Source organism: Eumetopias jubatus, unplaced genomic scaffold (assembly GCF_037043125.1).
Source record: "Eumetopias jubatus isolate StellerSeaLion01/CBP00866 unplaced genomic scaffold, mEumJub1_p1.0 scaffold_10, whole genome shotgun sequence".
NCBI lineage: Eukaryota > Metazoa > Chordata > Mammalia > Carnivora > Otariidae > Eumetopias > Eumetopias jubatus.
The window spans coordinates 36,006,050-36,027,961 of record NW_028274816.1 but is presented as its reverse complement, the minus strand read 5'-3'; the positions used below and the strand labels follow the sequence as shown (position 1 = coordinate 36,027,961).

The window sequence follows — 21,912 nt, the reverse complement described above, 5'->3', positions numbered from 1 at the left end:
AGTTCTCTTTGCAACAGTAACCTAAGACTGCTCCTCAGCGACTCGAGTCCATAAACCAGAAAGGCAGCAAACCCCCCGCGGTCAATCAAGCTGAGGAAGCAACCTTCGGGGGCATGTGGGCAGCGAGGCACCCCCACGCCCTGGGGTCCCGCTCGGCGAGGAGCAGCGAGCCCAGCGCCTAGAGGGCCCTTGCCGCTGCGGGGCCTCCCGAAGCCCCCCCACGCCGGCTGCCACTCCGGGGCGCCCAGGGCCCCCTCCGCACCCCCAGCTCCCCCGCGGTCCACCCAGAGGTTAACCCCTTCGCGCCCCCGTGCCCTCCGCAGGCGGCCCGGCGCCCCTCCCCGGGGCTCCCCCGCGGCAAGGCCCTGAGAGCTCCGCGCGGGGCGGCGGCGGGCGGCTGGGGCGCGCCGGCGGCGGGAGGCCGGGGCCTAGTCCGGGGCAGCGTGTCCCAGCGCCCTCCCCCACTCCCACACGCTCGCTCCGGGCAGGGTGCGCCCGCCCGCCCCGGCGCTGCCCGCCGCGGCCCGGGGCCGCTCCCGCCCAGGACGCGGGCCGCCGGCTACCTGCGGGTTGCGGAGGGCCATGGCGGCCCGTTTCAATGAGCCTCGGCGCTCGTCCGACTCCTCACGCTGCTTCCCCCGCCGCCGCCATCTTCTCGCCCGCACATACACACTCGCATCGGCCGCCGCGCCTGCGCACTGGCTGCGCGCCGCGGGGCGCGGGGAGGCCGGGCGCGCCGGGCGCATGCTGCGCCTGCGCGGCCGACAGGTGGGCGTGCGCGGCGGGAGCCGGCCTGGTGGCCTGTGAGCCCGCGCCCCTCCGCGCTGCGGGCTGCGGGGCCGCGCACCGGGAGCCCCGGGCGCTGGCAGCGGTGCCGGAAAGGGAAAGGACAGGGGACGGAGGTGATAACGCCAAATCGCCTAGCCGGGCCGGGCTTCTCACCTGCTAGAAGGCCACCCGGGTGCCAGCTGGGCGAGACTCAGGACAGTCCGGAGCCTGAGGTCGGCCCGGGCCCCGGAGCCGCAAAGTCTCCCTAGGCCGGGGTCTCCCAAGTGAGCGCCGAAGGGCCGGGAGGAGTCCTCCTGTTGATGGCGATAACACTTCCGTCCATTCATTCATTTATTCACTCTTCATTCCACAAACATTGTCTGCGCGCCCACTCTGTGCCACACCTATTGCCAGGCAGTGGAGAAAATTCAAATAAAACGCACGCGTAAAGCGCTCAGCATTGGGGCCTGGCAAATAGTAGGCACTCAGGAAGTGCTACCTATTACACACATACTTGCACGTATGCAGACAGACCCAACTTTTGGGTCACTGAACCCAGAAACAGTGAGCCCCCTACCCGACCACGCAGTTTACCATCTGATTTGGCCCCCTTTCTGGGTGTGTGACTGCAGACATGTTACTTCTCTTTCTTCGGCTTTGTTTTCCTCACCTACGAAAGAGACCAATGCAATTTCTTAACTCAAAGGATTTCGGTGAGGATTGTATTAGATGAGTGTGAACAAACTGGCCAAGAGAGCCAGCCCTCAAAAAAAAAAAAAAAAAAATAGCTACTGTGATTATTATTCACTCCTTATCATTGGTTTCACTTGTTCAACAAACGTACACAGAGAGCCTACTATTGCCAGACCCGAGCTAAGCAGCAGAGATCAACAGTAAGATCCATTGCTACATTCTGTTAAGACAGAGGGCCTGGTCTTTTCAAAAATGGGACGCCAAAGGGGCGCCTGGGTGGCTCAGTTGGTTGAGCGACTGCCTTCGGCTCAGGTCATGATCCTGGAGTCCCGGGATCGAGTCCTGCATCGGGCTCCCCGCTCAGCGGGGAGTCCGCTTCTCCCTCTGACCCTCTCCCCTCTCGTGCTCTCTCTTTCTCTCTCTCAAATAAATAAATAAAATCTTTAAAAAAAAAAAATGGGACGCCATGAAAAATATCAGGGGGAGGGAGGAAATTGCTCTAAAATAAAAGAGCTAAAAATATAACCAAATACAATGGGTGAATCTCGATGGGATCCTGGTGTGTTTTTTAAGTGAGTGGATATCTTTTGACAATCAGAGAAATTTGAGTATGGCTTGTTATTGGTATTTGTAATGGTATACTAATGATATTGTGCAAGTGTGAGAGAATGTTCTTATTGTTAGAATATGCCTCTGAAGAGTTTAGGGATGAATGTCATAATACCTGTGAATTCTTTTTATTTTTTTTTAGTATTTTATTTATTTATTTGACAGAGAGAGACAAGGCGAGAGAGGAAACACAAGCAGGGGGAGTGAGAGAGGGAGAAGCAGGCTTCCAGCCGAGTGGGGAGCCTGATGCGGGGCTCGATCCCAGGACTCCAGGATCATGACCCGAGCCGACTGTCGCTTAACCAACTGAGCCACCCAGGCGCCCCTGTGAGTTCCTTTTTAATAGTTCAACAAAAAACAGTGTATAAAGACAGGCAACTATACATAGAAAGCAAATGAGGCAAATGTAAACAATTGGATCAAAGTGGTACTATCAACTTTTCTGTATGTTTGAAAAAGTATATAACAAAAAGCTGAGAGAACAATATAATATTGTATCCATGCTTTGGTTACAACAGAAAAATTATATCTGCATGTGGATAAAGACAAAGGGATACAAAAACCGAGTGGTGTGTTATGGTGGTTGATGTCTGATTTTTATCATAATCGTGCATAAAAATTAAATGGGACCTAATTCTAATTTTCAAATCACCCGCACAGATATTAACACATGGTTTCAATACAAGGAGGTAGATGGTAAAGAGAAAATATCAACAGTTACCCTGGGCCCCCCAGTGCTGAGTAGGCCCTGGTATTTGCAACCAGTGTAGGGGCCTTGGAGGAACCCAGAGTCAACATAGGCCTAAATTAAAATCCTGACTCCTTCACTCACTGGTTGTGTGAATGTCAGCAGGTTACTTAACCTTTCTGCAAATGTTTTGTGAAAAGAGGTATGGTAGGGAAAATAATACCAGCCCCCTTCCCAACCCAAAAATATCTATGTCCTAATCCCGGGATTCTATGAATACATGACCTCACATGACAAAAAGAACTTTGCAGATGTGATCAGATCAAAGACCTTAAAATGAAGAGATCATTCTGGATTATCTGGGTGGGCCCAGGTAAGCACAAGGATCTGTGTAAGGGAAAGAGGGAGGACGCTGGAGCATCAAACAATCAGACAAGGAAACATGGCAACAGAAGCAGAGTCGGGGGGGGAGAGAGAGAGAGAGAGAGAGAGAGAGTGATCTGAAGATGCTGTGCCGCTAGCTTTGAAGGTGGAGGAAGGGGCCAGGAGCCAAGGAATGCAGGCAGCCTCTAGAAGTTGGAAAACACAAAGAAACAGCTTTCTTCCTAGTTCTTCCAGAAGGCACATAGCCTTGCCCACACCTGGATTTCAGTAAATCTTCTGACCTACAAAATTGTAAAATAATCATTTGTAAACCAGTAAATTTGTGGTCATTTCTTACAGCAACAATAGGAAATTAACACAGGGAATAATATCCCCTACTTTGCAAATATGTTGCCAGGAGGACATGAAGTGATGGCTCAGTACATGGAATATGGTGCCTGGCAATTTTTAACTACTGTTCAACAAATAGAAGGGACTTTTTGTTATATCTAGGGAGGGTGTAAGTGTTCTCCAAAGAGGTAATATTTGAGCAAAGTCTTGAGGAATATGTCTAGAGAAGGGATCCGTATTTCCCCATCTAAACCAGCAGATAGGGGCACCTGGGTGGCTTAGTTATTACATGTGTGCCTTCGGCTCAGGTCATGATCCCGGGGTCCTGGGATCTAGCCCAGCATCGGGCTCCCTGCTCAGCGGGGAGTCTGCTTCTCCCTCTCCCTCTGCCCCTCACCCTCACTCATGCGCTCTCTCTCTCAAATAAATAAAATCTTTAAAAATAAATAAATAAATAAATAAACCAGTGGATACATGGTCTGACAAGCAGGAGTTAATTCTTGGATTCCCAGAGGACAGGCTATTTTTTTTTTTTAAGATTTTATTTATTTATTTGACAGAGAGAGAGAGACAGTGAGAGAGGGAACACAAGCAGGGGGAGTGGGAGAGGGAGAAGCAGGCTTCCCGCTGAGGGGCTTGATCCCAGGACCCTGGGATCATGACCTGAGCCGAAGGCAGACGCTTAACACCTGAGCCACCCAGGCGCCCCAGGACAGGCTCTTTCTATTAGGCCTTTCCTACCTGGAAAATTCTTTTCTGGAATCCTGAGGGTATAGAGGAATACCACTAGCTCTATGGCCTTGGGCAAGTACGTAACCTTTCTGGATCTCAGTTTCCTCATCTGAAAAATGGGAGAAACAATACCTGGCAGAGATGTAGTGAAAATGAATATAGTAACAAGATAACATATGTAAATTGCTTGGTAAAATATCCAGCAAACAGCAAGAGCTCAGTAAATGGTGGAAACTACCATTATCCCCAGACTCCTCGGAAAAGAAAGTGATGTTTGCACAGGAAGGATGTAGTGCATTTGATGGAATTTATTGCTGATAATGAAATTCAAGCTTTCAAACAAAAATTGGAATTTTGGAAAACATATCCACCATTGTGAGCTGGGCAGCTTCCCAATACTTAAAGATTTTTCTGGTGGGATTAGTGGTGATAGTAACAAACATGATTTTTTTTTTTTTAATAATGAATAATGGAATGTTTCAGCATTTGGAAGATCTGCATAACTCAGTGAGTCAATATTTTCCAAAAGACCCATGTGGGATATTATAAAATCATGCATGAGTGAAAGATCCAGTCAAAGTACAAGACAGACAAATGGATATTAATCTAACAGTACAAAAAAGCTCATAGATATGATTTCACATTCCACTTTGCAGTTTTCCTTTAAGAAATCTGTCTGCTTTTGGCAGCGATGAAGAAAAATATCCACAATTATCTAAAAACATCACTCTTAAAAAATAAATAATAAAATAAAATAGATTAAGAATTAAAAACATCACTCCTTTTGAGGAATATACTTTTTAGGAAAATACCCCTCCCTCCCTTTCCTAACCACATTCTCTGTGTGAGGCTGGATTTTCTTCATACACCTCAGTCAAAGCAACATATTGCTACAGACCGAATTCAGCAGCAGATATGAGAACCCAGCTGTTTTCCTTTAAGCCAGACATTAAAGAGCTTTACAAAAATCCACCACATGGGGTCCCTGGGTGGCTCAGTTAGTTAAGCAATACTCTTGATCTAAGCCCAGGTCTTGAGTCTCAGGGTCGTGAGTTCAAGCCCTGCAGGCTCCACATTGGGCGTGGAGTCTACTTAAAAAAAGAAAAATCTACCATCATGCCATTCTTCTCATCCAAATTATTTGCTTCGGAAAATAGTTACTTTTCATTTAAAAAAATGTTATGGGGTGCTTGGGTGGCTCAGTCAGTTAAGCGTCTGGCTTCAGCCCGGAGTCATGATCTCAGGGTCCTGAATTGGAGCCCAAGTCGGGCTCCCTGCCTAGCGGAGAGTCTGCTTGTCCTTCTGCCCCTCCCACTACTCATGCTCGCTCGCTCGCTCTCTCTCTCAAATAAAATCATTTAAAAATCTATTATTTTTATGTTGATGTACAATGTGTTTATGATTAATACATTACTATACTTATTTTTTAAATGTCTCAGTTTTCATTCCTAAATGGTAAAAAACAGTGGACATAACTTATAAAAGGAAAGGCTTTCTGAGGTCAGCAATAATTCTGAAGAATGTAAGGAGGTTTGAGAATGACAGCTCCCAAGCACCAGGCAGGCTGCTTCTTTGCTTTGCTCATCTGCCCAGAACTTTCTTTCCTCTCACTCACTCCGCTCTCTGATGGCCACCATCTCTGAAAGGAGGTCTCTGGCCACTCTGACCCTAATGGCCACCTCTCCACCTCCCCACCTGTTATCCTGCCTTTTTTTTTTTTTTTTTTCTCCAAAGCACTTACCACTAGCTGCCAGTCTGTGGAGTCTTGTCTTCATGTGTGGATCATCTGTCTCCTCCCCTAGGACCCTAAGCTCCGGGAAGCCCAGGTCCTATTCCCTGATATTTTCCCAGCATCTACAACAGCTTCAGACATATGCCAGCCACTCAATAAATATCTGTTGAATGAATGAATGAATGAACGAATGGCCTCATTTAATTCTCACAAGACCCAGTGAGGTGGATGTTATTGGCTTCCCCGTTTTAGGGCTGGGGAAACCAAAAGAAGTCAAGCAACCTGCCTAAACCTGTACCTCTAATAAGTGGGGCAGATTGAGATGAAAAACATGGGTGTGTCAAATGCAGAATTGGGATCTTATTTGGAAATTGAGTCAAGCCAAGTACCATACAAAGACGTTTTTGAGACAACGTGGGAATATAAGCGAAGCGTAGAGGAGACCATGGAATTACTTATCAATAAATGTGTTAGGTGTGCTAACGGCATCGAGGCTATGTTCAAAAATATCCCTTCTGGTTTTAGGAGATGTATGCTCAAGTACGTAGAGGTGAAGGATGTGATGTATGATGCTTTAAAATATTTGAGGAAAGCACAGAAAGAAGAGAGGAGAGGATGAAGCCAACATGGCAGACTGTTGGTAGCTGGGGATCATGGGATGTAGGGGCGTCCGTTCGGGTCTTCTGAGAAGCCAGAGTGAATATATGCCGGAGGGAAGCTCCTGCGGGGCGAACGGGAGGGAGCTGGCCGAGGCGGGGAGCCTGCAGCCTGGGCGGTAGGGCTGTCCCCTGGGAGCAGAGGCGGACCAAGAAGGCCTGGGTAGGAGTCGCCTTCGGCTACAGCTCGATCTTTAAAAAGTTTCCGTGGGGGCTGCCTGGGTGGCTCAGTCGGTTAGGCGACCGCCTTCGGCTCAGGTCATGATCCTGGAGTCCCGGGATCGAGTCCCACATCAGGCTCCCTGCTCGGCAGGGAGTCTGCTTCTCCCTCTGACCCTCTTCCCTCTCGTGCTCTCTATCTCTCATTCTCTCTCTCAAATAAATAAATAAAATCTTAAAAAGAAAAAGTTTCCGTGGGGCCGTTGAGGGGCCCCTGAGCCACATTTCCCATCAGGGGGTCCCATGTGTCTCAGGAAAGAACCTGCCTAGTGTGAGCATCCTACGGCTGCTGTAACAAAGTATCACAGACCAGGGGCTTACCCCACGGGGAATTTGTCCTCTCACAGCTGTGGAGGCCAGAAGTCTGGAATCAATGTGTGGGCAGCAGGTATGGGCTCCTTCTGGAAGCTCTGGGGAGAATCTGCCCCAGGCTTCCCTCCAGCCTCTGGGGTTGGCACGCCTCGGCTTGTGACTGCATGGCTCCCATCTCTGCCTCCGTGGTCACCTGGCCTTCCACTGTGGGACTCTGTCTCTGTGTCCCTTAATAAAACCAACACGGGGGCGCCTGGGTGGCTCGGTCGTTAAGCATCTGGCTTCGGATCAGGTCATGGTCCCAGGGTCCTGGGATCGAGCCCCGCATCGGGCTCCCTGCTACGTGGGAAGCCTGCTTCTCCCTCCCCCACTCCCCCTGCTTGTGTTCCCTCTTTCGCTGTGTCTCTCCCTGTAAAATAAATAAATAAATAAATAAATAAATAAATAAATAAATAAATAAATAAATAAATAATCTTTAAAAAAATAAATAAAACCAACACGGAGGACGTCATCCCGAACCCAGTGGAACCTCAGGTGGTGCGCTTGAGCCCCTGATTGCAGCTTACTCCGCAGGACACATTATGTGAAACCTGTTTAGCACTAAACATCAAGGCCACACTTGGCCAGGCTGCTCTGGGAGCACACGGGGACCCGGCCCGTGCCCTGGCCCTGGCATCCCGAGCACATCCGCTCACCTTTTTATTTCTTCTCATTCTCTTGTTCTCCCTTTCGTTTTCAGTGGCAGAACTCACAGATGAAGTGTCTTAAGGATCCATACAGCGCAGCTCCTCACCCACACATCATCCTGAAGTCCTCGTTCCTGCCCTCCTCCAGGTCTGGCATAGCCCCAGACAAGGACGCCACCACGGCCAGGGGAGACCCTGCTAAGGAAGCACAGTGAAGACAAGGTGAGAAGAACCGCTGGTCTGGATCGCGTCTTCAATGCTGAGGGCAAGCCATCAGGAGACCGTGGCAGAACCACTGATTTTCTGGAGCTCGGATCCCAGGTATTGGGGGAAGTCCTCCCACCTCAGGGGTTGGATCCCAGGATCAGTTGAGACACGAATGTGACATGACTCCAGTCTCGTAAAATGAGCCATTAGCCACAGTGGGTGCACTCACATTAGTAATGAGTTCAAGTGGCAACCTTGCAATTTGATGCCTTTCATTTGACTCGGTCCAGTCCCCCTTACAAGCCTTCCCTTTTCTTTCCCACTCAGCCAAGAATTGCTTGTTTTTCATTGACTTTCAGCTACCTTAGGTTTTTCTTATCTGCCAGACAGCTCAGAGGGAACACAACACACACACACACACACACACACACACACACGCATGCACACACTCTTCCAATCTCCTGTAGCCTACAAAAATAAGTAACTTGTCTACTCCAAAGGCAAGTTAATTTTTATGACAAAATCAAAAAATAAAAAAAATAATCCATGACCCCAGCACTCCGGCACAAATAGTATGACGTCTGGATTTTTTTTCTCCCTAAGCCTGTGGTTAACACAGATGGGACGGGATTCTCCAGAGCGGACTTGGAGTCCACCAGTCTGAGTTCAGCTCTCAGCTACCCACTCGGCAGCGGGGGATCTATGAGCAAGCTGGCTGCTGGAAGCTTCCATTTCCCTTCTCACACGGTCAACAGGATTAAATGAACTCATATATATCAGCTAGAGTGCAATAACCTAGGGATGGGAGAGAGGAGTCAGCCAAGGCACCCCGAGCAGCCGATACCAAATGACCCTGTAAGGGATGTGGTGGGGCATGAGCTGGCAGGGAGAGGAGCTCGGTCCAGGAAAAACTAGAGGAGTCCACGCAGTACCTGGAAAATAGGGCTGGACTGTCTGAGAGTCTTGGCAGAGATAATATCGGAGAAACAGGCAGGGGGCGGGTCATATAATGACATCTACCAGGTATTGAGGATTGTGTGTTAGGCACTTGGATTACATTTTTTTATATGCATCCGTCCATCATTTGACAAAAGGGCACTGAGCTGCTACCATTTGCAAGTATTAATTTAGATGCTGGAGATGGGAGGGAAAGTGACACAGAATGTATCCATTTACCATGTACAGATACACACATGCTCTGAGCTCATGCTGTCCGTGCAGGTTGTCCCCAGCATTTCACCATCACTGAGAACACTGCCATGAAATGTGGGGTTCTTAACACATCTCCTTCTGACTTTATTCTTTATTATGAATTGAATAAGCAATCACTTGGTGGCCGGGGCACACATTTCAGCCGGGGGATCACCCTAGGGTTTCCCGACAGGTGTGACTCCCCATAAGGGAGGCCACTTACTGCTGACAACACTGAGCAGGAGACTGCTTGTCCTTGTCCCATCGAGTGCTGGTCAGTCAAAGCCACGAGGTTCCCCCATTCTGCCCCAATAATTATGATTTTGCTCTGTGGAGGCGAGGTCTGCACACGCCTTGCTTTCCATTAGAGACTCAACCCTAGGCATAATCCCTGACACGTGGTGAGTGTTCTACTGATACTTGATGAATGAATGAACAGCTGGGGCCCTGAGAATATTCGAACCATACCTCGAGTCTCCAGACATGGAGGCAACAGCTTTGAGCCTTCAAAGCCCACCCTCACGTTTTCTCCGAAGCAGAGATTCTCTTTCTTCTGATCCATGACAAACTCGGTGTTCGAAACATGACAAGGTGATCTGGCTAGTTAAAAACAGGAAAATCGGGGCGCCTGGGTGGTTCAGTCGGTTAGGCGACTGCCTTCGGCTCGGGTCATGATCCTGGAGTCCCGGGATCGAGTCCCGCATCGGGCTCCCTGCTCAGCGGGGAGCCTGCTTCTCCCTCTGACCCTCCCCCCATCTCATGTACTCTCTCTCTCATTCTCACTCTCTCAAAATAAATAAATAAATCTTAAAAAAAAAAAAGGAAAATCAGTGCCTCGAACCTTGCCTGGACAATAACAATACCCTACTAATGCAATATCCTCCCACTCTACCCTGTCGCTTCCGTCTACTGTCCACACAGCAGCCAGAGAGCCTGTTAAAACTCACACTTGAGGGATCCCTGGGTGGCTCAGTCGTTAAGCGTCTGCCTTCTGCTCAGGTCATGACCCCAGGGTCCTGGGATCGAGTCCCACATTGGGTGGGGAACTTCATAAAACACCTGGCTGGCCAGCCACTAGAGGCAACATGATCTCTCACAGCCCCGTCGCTTAGCAGTGCCCTTCTCTCTGTCTAAAACACCCTTCCCTAACGCTGCAGGCTAGCAAACTCCCACTGACTCATCGTGTGCACCCCAGCCCCAGCATTGCTGGAAACCACACAAGCTTTGGATTCAGGTAGACGTGGATCACAGTCCTGCCACCGATTCGCTGTGTGAACTTGGGTGAAGTACTTTGCGTTTCCAAACCTCAGTGTCTTCATCCACAAAATGGAGCTAATTCCAGGGGGCGTTATGTGGAGCTATTTGTGTCAGGCATCCGGCACAGTGCTGGGTCCTTAGCATGAACTCAATCAACACAAGAGTAGTGGTGGCAGGGAGGAGTCCTTGTCATTGTAGTAGACACAGTGACACGAGTAATAGTCCGTAGCAGCAGCAGAAATGTGCTGGTCTGCCCTGCACCCTATCCCCTTTCTAGAATAATCTTGCTCCTTCCAGCAGGTGGCTTCCAATGGCACAGGCCTCAGCTAATCAGAGGATGATTCTCATCAGCTGGGCTCAGTGCTTTGCGCCCGGAGGCCCCTGGCCCAAGCTAGTCAGTAACATTGTTACTATTGTTGCGCAAGGATCATTTTTGGAAAGTTAAAGCCACGACCTCACGCAAATATAGGGCGAGCCACGTTGGGGGCTGACTTAGCTCAGGAGCGAGGGAAGCGGCAGGATGGGAAGTGGGTTCAGGGGAGGACACAGGAGACTGAAGTGGATAAGGTTAATGAAAGGAAGAAAAACTGTTGAGGCCGACACGGAAGGGTTAATGCCCTATAAGGCAATAAGAGGCTCACATCTGGGGCTACATTTTCTTCCAGATGTAAATCATTCTCATCTCTATGGGACAAAAGTCCTCCGTAACTTACTAATACTCTACAAGTTAACATCTCACCCGAAGAGTCTAGGCCCTAATAGTAAATAGGGTAAATCAAGTCCAACACAATGACCTTTCTCTAGAGCAGTCAACTGCTATGACCTATATGGGCCAAATACACCCCCGCTTGTTTATGGAAATAGGGTTTTATTAGAACACGGTCATGCCCATGTGTTTACATGTTATCTGTGGCTGATTTCTCACTGGAACAGCAGAACTGAGTAGCTGCAACAGAGACCCTCTGACCCACAAAGTTTAAAATCACTACTATCACATCTTTTCCAGGAAAGTTTCCTGAACCTTGGCCTAGAACTGTGGTTCTCAAAGTGTGGTCCCCGAACCATGAGCAAAAGCAGTGGGGCATTGTTAGAAATGTAAATACTCGAGCTCCCTCCAGATTCAGACCCACTGAATCAAAAACTCCAAAAGCAGGCTCTCTAGGGTTCTAATGCCTTTAAGCGTCAGGTTACCTTTGGGTAGATTTGAGGACGTTGCTAGTAGCCTGATGTGACATCTGAAGGGCATTCAGTGTTCCAAGTTCAGAATAATTTTTCCTTTTTTATTCCCCGAGACTTATTTATTTATTTTAGAGAAAGAGAGAGAATGTGAGCAGTGGAAGGGGCAGAGGGAGAGGGAGAGAGAATCTCAAGCAGACTCTGTGCTAAGCACAGAGCCCAAGGTGGGGCTTGATCCCAGGACCCTGAGATCATGACCTGAGCTGAAACCAAGAATCAGACCCTTAACCAACTGCACCACCCAGGCGCCCCTAGAATAATTTTTCTTTAAATGGCATACGGGGAAAAGTGGTGGGAGGTAAGATTGGGGAGCTAGGCAGATGACAGATCGTGCTAAGGCAGGAAGTTAAACTATTGTCCTGCACTGAAGCCTTTGGCACAGGAATGGTGATCAGATTTTCATTTTAGAAAGGTATTTCAGGCATCGGCGTGTAAACCAGTGGGGGTAGGGGTGGGAAGGTAGTGAGGCTAGAGGAACACAAAAAAATGGGAGGACTTGTAGCTAGTTAAGAACCTGTAAACAAATACCAGGCTGGAGATACTTTGTGAACTCCTGGATACAGCCATACCTGAAGCTAGACAAAATTCATAGACTTCCCAATTAGGCCATCCTGAATAGGATGCTGGAGAGAAGCTGGGTAACAGGGGGCAGAATTGGAAGATACGTAGGTGATGAAGTCCAACGACTGCTGTGCAAGATGAGAGTTAGGCACTGTTATCCTAATGCCGTATTTTTGATTTGTTGGATTGGGTATATGGGGCAGCCCAGGAGGAGGTGTTTAACTGCATGTAGAACCTCTCTGGTTGCTTTCAGAATGACGGGAGAGAGAAACATAGGCCAAGAGAATGACAGTGTTCCTCTCGAGGCACAGTATACATGTCTTGTCTTACTCTTCATTTCCACCCACACACCCTTGTGAACACCACAACACAAGTTAAGAACACCCCTCTACCGGCAATAGCCTGGTGGCTGAGGGCGCCTCGCTTCTGAGTTCAATGCTCCTAGGCTTAAATTCTAGCTCTGCAGCCACAACAAGCAATTTCATCTGACTCAGTCCTTGCTTCTTCATCTGTAATTTGGTGACAGCAAGATGAAACTCCAGCACAGCGGTGAAGAATACATATTGAGAGGCTGAATGCAAACTGCTTTGCAGGGTGCCTGGTGTGCGTTAAGTGTCTTGTCAGAGGTGGGTGTTAGGAGGATCATTCTGGGAATTCCAAACAGACAAACATTTTTTGACTAACTGGCTTGTGACATGGGTTGTTTCTTTCCAATTTAAGATGTTTTTTAAAAAAATGAAAGTTTAAAAAATAATAAAAGCCTAATTACCACCATTTGATAGGTAATTACTATGCTCTGCTTGCTCTAGGATTAAATAAAAGTAATTTGCATATAAGATAATATTGCTCCTGTTAGCACTACTGATATATTAGTTATGCAATAATTTTGACTTTAACTTCATGGATAGATGCTGGGGATGGTGGCCTCCCAGGAGAGGGAGAGCGGCGCCCCGCCACCTGCCATTGCTGTCCCTGCCAATGCTGTGACCTCAGATTAATGGGAAGAAGAATCAGAGGCAGGAGACTGAGGCTCCAACCTAGTTTTTAAAAATCCAGTTTGTTCTAATTCTTTCCAATCATAAAGGCACTTCAAACTCAATGTGGTAAACAGGGTAAAGCAAAGTAGAAAGAAGAAAAACCTCATTTCTCTTCAAAAAACAAACGCTGTTTGCTTTTTGGTATAACCTCCAAACCAAACCAAAAAATATGTTTTTAAAATATATATTTTTTAACGTAATAGAATTTCATTGAGTTCAATGATGCATAGAAAACATCCAAGACAGTGCCTGGCACTTAGCTTCTGCTCAGGAAATAAGTGTTAACATTATTATTAGATATATGATTTTGTATCCTGGCTGTTTCCATGCAACTATTTTTCCATTTTATTAAAAAGGAAAAAAAAAAACACCTCATAAACATTATTTTAAGCGCTTGTACAATATTCTGTCCTGTGCACATTTCCTGTATTTAAATTGCATTACTCCTTCATTCTTCTGAATATTAATAAGCATCTTCATGCTTAAGGTGGTCTCTACATTTCAAGTTATCACATTGTATTAGTCAGGGTTTTCCAGAGGAAGAGTCAAGAGGGTGTATATATACAGAGACAGAAATTTTTTTCTTTTTTCTTTTCTCTTCCATGCCCTGAGACAGACATTTATTTTAAGGAATTGATTCATGTGATTGTGGAGGCTGGAAGTCCAAAATCTGCAGGATAGGCTGGCAGGCTGGGGACCCTGGGGAGGGGCTGATGTTGCAGTTCAAGCCTGAAGACAATCTACTGGAGAATTCCCTCGTGCTCTAGGAAGTTCCGTCTTTGTTCTAGTAAGGCCTTCACTTGATTGGATGAGGCCCATGCACAGGATGGAGGGCGATCTGCTTTACTTCACTGTCTGCCAATTTACGTGTCAATCTCACCAAAAAACACTTCCACAGAAACAGTCACAGTAATGTTTGACCAAATACCTGGACACTGCGGCTCAGCCAAGTTTACACATAAAAATTAACCCGCACAGATGCATTAACTGAACCAGGATTCTAGACCTGCAAAATTCAAAGCCAGACCTTGCAACATAGTAACCACATCAAACCACTGTCCTGGGTGGGGAGGGAATGTATCTTACAAAGTCAGCTGACCATTTTCTTTGCTATTTCGTGGCATCTTTCCATGTAGGTGATGAGACATGGGACACAAATCTTTCAGGCTTCCATTTCCCAAAGGGTAATGTGCTGACACATAGTCTCTGGTATTAGTAGAGCACAAAGGGGGAGGGGGCCAGGGGCAAACAAGCTTAGAAGATACTGGTTTAAGCCAAGTTAGATGGGTATCTGATGGGCCTTTTGGAAGCTGTGATATACAAATGTGTAGCCTGGTGTGAATCTCCAAGAGGTGGATATTGTCTCCAGGATTTCCCAAACCTTTCCTGACCAGCACTCCTTTATTTAAAAACAAAACAAAACAAAACTTTCAAAACCCATGCGTGACTTTAGTCACTGACATAGATCTGACCTTCTCGTGGAGCGTCAGCAAAATTCGAGTGTGCAAACAGAGTTTCTTTAGGTAGCTGCTTAGGGGACAAGGGTTCTGCAGGTCACACCGAGGGACACGAGTCTCCTCCAGCCATCTCCTCTTACAGCCCCAGAAGATTTGAGGGGGGATGTGACTGAGCCAAAGCTAAAATCCGCCTTCCTGACTCGTAGCCCACGCTCTGTGGACATCACAGGGATGAGATCTGTCCCATTCTACAGATAGGAGATACCGAGCGAAGCCTTGCTCCAGGCTCCCGCGTTAGGAACACTGGATTGGGATCCAGATCTCTTGACCCTCAGCCTGGAACAAAAAAAGGCCTACAGCTTAGAAGTTTGGAGCTGCCTAGGGGACTTAGTATTTTTAGCGCCTTTCGATGACTGAAGGAGTGGGACCGCGGCCCCTGGGGAAGATGAGTCACTTCTGTGGCGTGCCTGGTCAAATGATTCCGTGCAGCCAGAGGAGGCTGGAGATCATTCAAAGGGCTGGGCCACACCAGAGCTTCCTGCCCACGTCAGCAGGAAGCCCACAGACGAGGTTCACTTTCTCCGGGAGGCAGCAGGTGCGTGGCCCGGCCGAAGTTTGCTCCGAGACATTTTCCAGCCTTTGAAGCCAGAAGCTGCAGCTACCCCTAGCCTGGGTTGTGTGCTTAACCAGAGAGAAGCCCCGGGGTTCAGGTTTTGGCCAGGGCGAACCGGCACAAGTGTCACTAAACTGGCAGAGAACCGCGGCCCGGGAAGGCCTGTGGCTGGAGACAGGAGACAGACACCTCTGGAGAGACTGGTCCTCAACCGAGCAAGCATCACACTGGTTTGTGAAAACACGCATTGCCAGGTCCAACCCCAGGAGGGGCTGACTCCGCAGATCTGGGGTGTTCCCTGTGATGGTGATGCTGCTGGTCCAGGGGACCACGGGTTGAGGTGCTCTTGGGAGGATGACCTGAGGCGCCCCCCCCAGAGTTGCCGCCCCACAGGCCTAGAAGGAATGCTGCCTCTATTCTCATCATTTTGTCCCCAGTTTTAGAACCAAAGCAGGGAGCTTTGTCTCCCAGCTCTCAACCTGGAACTATCTGGGACACCAAGCTCGGAACTCAGAGAACGGGCTGAATTATGGCTTTGATACTTTCACCAGCTCTATCGAGATAGAATGCCCATCACACAGAATTCGCCCTGTTGAAGTGTACAATTCAGTGATTTTTTGTGGGCGCAGATACGTGCCGCCAGAACCACAATCGATTGTAGGACATTTTCATCACTGCGAGGAGGAAGCCGGTACCCACGAGCTATTGCTCCCTACCCCAGCCCTGAACAACCCTTAACCTACCTCCTGGCTCTCTAAATTTGCCCATTCTGGCCCTTGTATTGTAGTCTGGATCAGAGCTTCATTCCTGTTCATGGCTGAGTAATAGTTCGTTGTATGGTTAGAGCCCATTTTGTTTCTCCGTTCATCCAGTGCTGGGCTTTGGTTTCTGCGGTAAATAATTGACTGGCCTTTCATTAAAATTCATGGAACTGTACACACAGAGTACATTTTATTGCATGTTAATTTTTAGGAAAAGGACATAGGCACCTTCCACTTCCTGTCTCGGAACAGGGTTGGCCTGAGCCGCCAGGTGGGAAAGGCCAGGTGGGCGGGGCCAGCGGGGGCCAGCCTCCCCTCTGGAGCAGGTGCAGAGTGGGGCCGTGCCCCCCAAGAGACCCTGGCCAAGCCGCCATGGGGAGCAGTAGAACCTCCTAGATGGGCCCCGGCCGCCCTCCTGGCCCACAGAGCTCTGAGCTACAACGAAGATGTCCTTGTGAGCCCCCAAGTCCGTGTGTCATTTGTTTTAGGGAGTTAGGTGATGGGGCAGCTGCGGCCCCTCCCTATGGGGGGGTCTGGCAGGGAATTCTCCCTGGCCAGCACTGTCCACATGCAGACAGCGGGCTCCCCCCCTCCTACCCTTGCCCCACGTCCCTGCTCTCCACCATGGCCCAGGCTTTGCTTTGAAAACAGGGGACAGGTCACTTCCCTCCTCTGTCCAAGCCCTCTGTGACTTGCCCCAGCTCCCAAACCTCTCGCCACTTCCTACCTCTCTCAGTGCCTTGGTCTCCCTCGCCTGCCACGCACACTCCTCGTGCGGAGATTTAAAAATAAGCAGCTTTGGGGCGCCTGGGTGGCTCAGTTGGTGAAGCATCTGCCTTCGGCTTAGGTCGTGATCCCAAGGGCCCGGGATCAAGCCCCGCACCGGGCTCCCTGCTCAGCGGGAAGCCTGCTTCTCCCTCTCCCTCTCCCTCTCCCACTCCCCCTGCTTGTGTTCCCTCTTTCTGTCAAATAAACTTTTAAGAAAAAAAAATGAACAGCTTTCTTGAGCTAGAACTCATATCTCAAAAAACTGACCCCTTTAAAGAGTAGAGTTCAATGGGTTTTAGTGCATTCGGATCAGTGTGTCCGTGTCAGACCAAGCTGACCTGTGTTTGTTGGTCCTTGTCTTCCCACTGGGAGGCAAGGCCTTGGGGCTTGATGGCCACCGTGTCCCCAGCCCCCCGCAGCAGTGCCTGGCGGGCACGGTGCAGAAGCCAAGCTGTTCGGGTGCACAGAGAAGGTGATCTCAAGGATGAGAACAGGTCCTTGAGATGATGGCCCCGCCTCGGCTGACCTGTGGGGAGGGCCTTATCCGTGTGGGGCTCCAAAGAGATGGGCCTGTGTCCCCAGTCTGCCTTCCACCCAGCCCCACACAGACTTCCCTGTCACTCGCTCACGGCCACCTCTGAGGCAGGGGACAGCTAAGAGTCTCCCTGCTTAGCCCCTGAGGTCACACATCTGCATCCTAGGGGGGGTCCTGGGGGGACACAATACCTCACCTGCAGACTCCGGATGGTGGTCATTCTCAAGTAGTTGAAGGAGTAGCAAGAGCCCGGGCTGGCCGAGCTGGGCGACGGTCCAGCTGCAGCCATGGCAGGTGTCTCCGGCGGGTGACTCACGCCCGCCACCGTCCTCCGAGTCTACCCCAGTGGCTGTTCCGTCCTCCCCCAAGGTCTCCCAGACACGGAAGAGCCGGCTCAGGCTGCACGGTGCAGGAGCCGCCCTGACCGAGGAGGCAAAGGCCGGTAGATGCTCCCGCTCTCCTTCCCGGGGCAGACGTGCACGAACACATCCGCTGCTCCAACTCACCGACACTCTTCGAGCAACGGGCGCCCGCTCTGCTTCGCACCCCCGAACTTGGGCGGCGCAGCCTTTGTGTGCTGGCCTCCAGGAGCGGCGCGTGGCAGACATGCTCCCTGGCGCTCCAGGCTGTTAGGAGGCCGTGCAGCTGCTGCTGGTCACACTGGGGACGCTGGCTCTGGGAGCCTCTGGCTGCCATGTGAGAGAAGTGGGTAAGGTCACCGTGTGGAGAAACCAGAGGGACAGCAAGGGGGCAGGAGGAGGAGGGGGCGCTGAGGGAGGGGTGCTGGAGGAGCCCCATCTTGCAGTGAGCCCCGCTCGTGCGTGAGGCCCAGGGCAGAGCTGCCTAGCGGACCCCAGGCAACCTTCCGATGCGTCCGCAAGGTAAATGCTCATGCTTGCTCACAACCCCTGCTTGGAGGGGTTTATTCCTCGGCTGTAGATAAAGCTCCTTCTCCTCAGCCTTTCCTCCTTCCTGTCTCACTCCAGCTTCTTGGGGACCACCTCCCCATATAAATCACCTGCCTGGTCTGAAGTTCTGGGTTCCAGAGAACCCAAGGCAAGACAAGCACTGAGCAGCGGGGCAGGTAAGGTCATTCAACTTAGGGAAGATAATGTAACCCGAGCCTTGGATTCCTCACCTGGAAAATGGGAAGAGTGCCGATTCCAACCTAAGATTCTCCTGAGGTTGAAAGAAAGAATCCCGGTGAATTTAGCGTCTGGTGGCCAGGGGCCTGTTTGGGGCAGCTCACTGGCTCAGAGGCAAATTCTGGTCCAGGTTCCAGGGGCAATGGGTACGCCAGGGACCTCCCTCTGTCCTCCCAATGCTGAACTGCCAAAGGTACGGAGAAGAGGTGTCCCAACTGTGACTGGGCTTGTCCGCTGGGGGTGGGGGTGGGGGCTTGTGAACCCCCTGGGGGGCAGTGGGGCCACACTTTCTTCTTGGGCCCCATGGCACAGAGAGCCAACTCTGTTCTTATAGAAATGTTATGCTATTTTCCTGATAAAGATAATAAACTGCTTGTCATAAGCCAGGTTTTTCCCTGGTTTCTGTTTTTCTTCTCTAATCAAATTACCCCAACTGACACAAATTTAAGCAAATAGCTTCATTTCAGGTCACAGGACTTTGTCCTGCAATCAAGGATTTGAATGAAATTCCTGGCAAAATATAGTAATTACAAGCACCATGAAAGCTGCCTCGAAACGTCCCAGCCTCCCGCACTAAAAGGCAGTCTGGTTAATTTCCAAATTATATTTGGGCTTAACATGCAAAGGGTTCTTTTTCATTCGGGCAGAGAAAACAGGCCTGAAGATCATTACAATAACCACACAAGACTAGGAATGTAATTATAAAATAAACCATACCCTAGCAGGCAAATCATTTTAATGTGTTTTGAGAATTGAATATTCTGTATGGAATTAAAAACAAAGAAAAAAAATCAACGTGCAGAAAATTAATTAAAAAGAGGTAAGACACAGAAAACCTTCGAGTGTCATAAAATTACAAATACGAGAGCAACAAATTAAAACACACGCACACACAATTACAGATTTTGGTAACATTAGTAGCCAGAACATACCCAAGGAATTGCTTGATCGTCAAATATCTTACTAATTTTGAAAGCAGGGGGTGGGGGCTGGTGGTGATGACTGACTTCAGTTGACCCCAAAGGATGTGAGCCTTCCTTCCACTGCAAGCAAACCACTTTGAGAAGTGGAGCGCCTTTTGTCAAAGAAAACGGACACGGAAGGTTGATCCCCTCTGCCCCGTTCCATCACATTTGTACATTCATTGACCTCTTTTAACTAAGGCAACTGAAAGACAGTTTCTTGAGACCCCAACACACCCTCAGAAGGATAGAACATAAATTCTATTCCTGTTACAAAAGAGCGAAACTCACTTCCAAGCTGAGGGTAGTCATTCTGTAAAACGCAGGATGGTTCGCTGTTAGAGACTTCGTGTTGAAGACGTCTTTAGGCGGGGTGGACGGGAGCGGATGGGGACCCGGGCAAGCCCTGGGTTGAGCAATGACCCGTGTGAGAAAGGTGACACGTGGGTCAGTCCTCAGGGATGGTTTCACCTCTGTGCACACCGCTGAGGTAGGAGCTTCGGGAGAAATGCAGAATATCTTAAGGGAATGAGAATGTCTTCTTGGCAAATCCGTGCCCTCTTGCTCAGTTGGGGGCCTAAGGCGGTCATAGTCACAGGCCGGGCAGGGCCAGGTGGGCCATGCAGGACCTTACAAAATTCAAGAGTTGTATCAGATCGCAGCCACAGAGGACAGCAAGATCCAAGACAAAGCCACTGGAGGCAGGCGAGGTCCCAGTGCTGACCCGGGGGCACCTGCTGTCTAGTGCAAGCTTAAGGGGGTGGGGATGGGGGGCGGGGGCAGGGAGTGGGGGGGACGTGAAGTGGAAAACCCCGGCAGCAATCTACAAAACGGTTATTAGCAAATGGTATCAAAAAGTATCAAAACATTTCAAAAAACTTTAAAAACTGCCAGGCTTGGCAGACGCACAGGGCAGGATCTCCAAGGGCCTTGTGGAGCTGCCCTACACTCCAGAGGTTTATTCTGGGGGCCAGCACACGGCCCCCGCCCCGCCCCTCTGAAGACACTCGGAATCCATGGAGAAGCCAAGGATGGAACTGCCCCTCCAGGGGCAGGGCCAGTGGTCTGAGATTCCAGCCGAAAGCTCTGAGAGACAGAAGGCCCAGGAGGTACTCCTTCGGCAGGTGCTGGGCTAAGCCACATGCCATGGGAGGACCAGGGTAAAGATGAAGCCTGACAACTCTACCAGGGGCTGGGGGTGGGGTTGGGGGATCTTTCACTTTCCACATTGCTGCAAAACACTGAAAGGTCACCTGGCTGAGAGGCCAGGTACTTGGAACCGCAGGTTAACTCACCTGAGCTCACCGAGTGGGATCTTGGAGCTCAGAGGAGGGACTGGGACCCCACTCCCTTTGGCATTTCAGTCTCCACCCAAAACTGAACACCCCTTAGGGTTGCCTTCTGGGGTTTCTACTAAGTCACCATGAGGTCACTTTATCATTAAAGAGCAAGGGGAGGGGCATTCAGAGTATGATTCACACACGAGGTTTCCTGCTCAGATCAAGATCTGAAAGTCCTACCTGGCAGTCTTTCTAAAATGCTAAAACGTTAACACTTAACATCGAAAACGTTAAAAATACCAACTGAGCTGTATGAACACACGAGTTGCTAAGACAACCTCCGTATATTTAAACAGCAGGAAGACCTCTGTAAGTACCCATAACTCTTCAGCCTTCTATTCTCCTCCCTTCTAGCATGACAGTCATGTCTTAAGCAAACAAGGTTCCAACTTGGCTGAGGATCAAACTCAAAACGTACAACTGACATGAAGTGCAAACTCTAGTTCTTTAAAAGTGAGAAAAAAACCCAAAAAACCTGAATGAAAGCCCACTATGCTTATTTGAAAGGTCAAAAGAAATGATTCCAGTGTTCTCCAAGTGCTCAGAGGCAGCAGAAGGTGCTGCTATGTCTCAAGATGGTGGCCCACAAGAACCCAACCTTTGTCCCTGGGGCTGGAAACCACACCACTGTGATTCTGCCGCTCAGATGGCCACCTGCAGGAGTGCATCCCCAAGCTGACTGCCCATCTGGGTTAAACAGCATCTTCTCCCATTCTCCGTTGGACGGCACAGCAGGGTGACTGCCATCTTAAAAACATCGGACAGCAGCTACCTGTCATGGGTCCCACCACCGTGCTGCCCGGCTGCCCACTGGTCACTGACGCTCCTTTCCCTTGACACGGAAAGGCTCAACAACCTTTCTTCGCACAGAGAAACCACCACCAATCATGTGAAGCCAGTCCATGAGAAGAAACTGATCAACCTTACCTTTGAAAGAACACTCCCAACCCTAACAATATTGGATTCTAAACCCCGCAAATGACAAGTCAGGCTTCAGAGTGGCAAGAGTGACACCACGAAGTATGAGGTGCAG

At 49.6% G+C, this 21,912-nt stretch overlaps 1 protein-coding gene and 1 long non-coding RNA gene across 3 annotated transcripts in view; both read right to left on the bottom strand.

Annotated features, from left to right (window-relative positions):
* USP10 (ubiquitin specific peptidase 10) overlaps window positions 1-663 on the bottom strand; it is a 75,805-nt gene extending 75,142 nt beyond the window's left edge. Inside the window, exon 1 of the mRNA XM_028095418.2 lies at window positions 564-663. Coding sequence (XP_027951219.1) covers window positions 564-584 — 21 coding nt within the window. The 5' untranslated portion in view covers window positions 585-663. The remainder of the gene's footprint in view (window positions 1-563) is intronic.
* A 285-nt stretch (window positions 664-948) lies between these two features.
* Window positions 949-18,755, bottom strand: LOC114204198 (uncharacterized). Of its 2 annotated transcripts, XR_003608137.2 has the most exons (5): window positions 18,571-18,755; window positions 17,629-18,121; window positions 7,819-8,007; window positions 1,363-1,438; window positions 949-1,172 (listed from the first exon to the last, which is right to left on the bottom strand). It is a non-coding gene; the product is annotated as an uncharacterized LOC114204198 (long non-coding RNA). The 2 variants fall into 2 exon arrangements; XR_015769155.1 differs by lacking the exons at window positions 7,819-8,007; window positions 17,629-18,121; window positions 18,571-18,755 and adding an exon at window positions 7,133-7,479.
* Window positions 18,756-21,912: the final 3,157 nt, after the last annotated feature.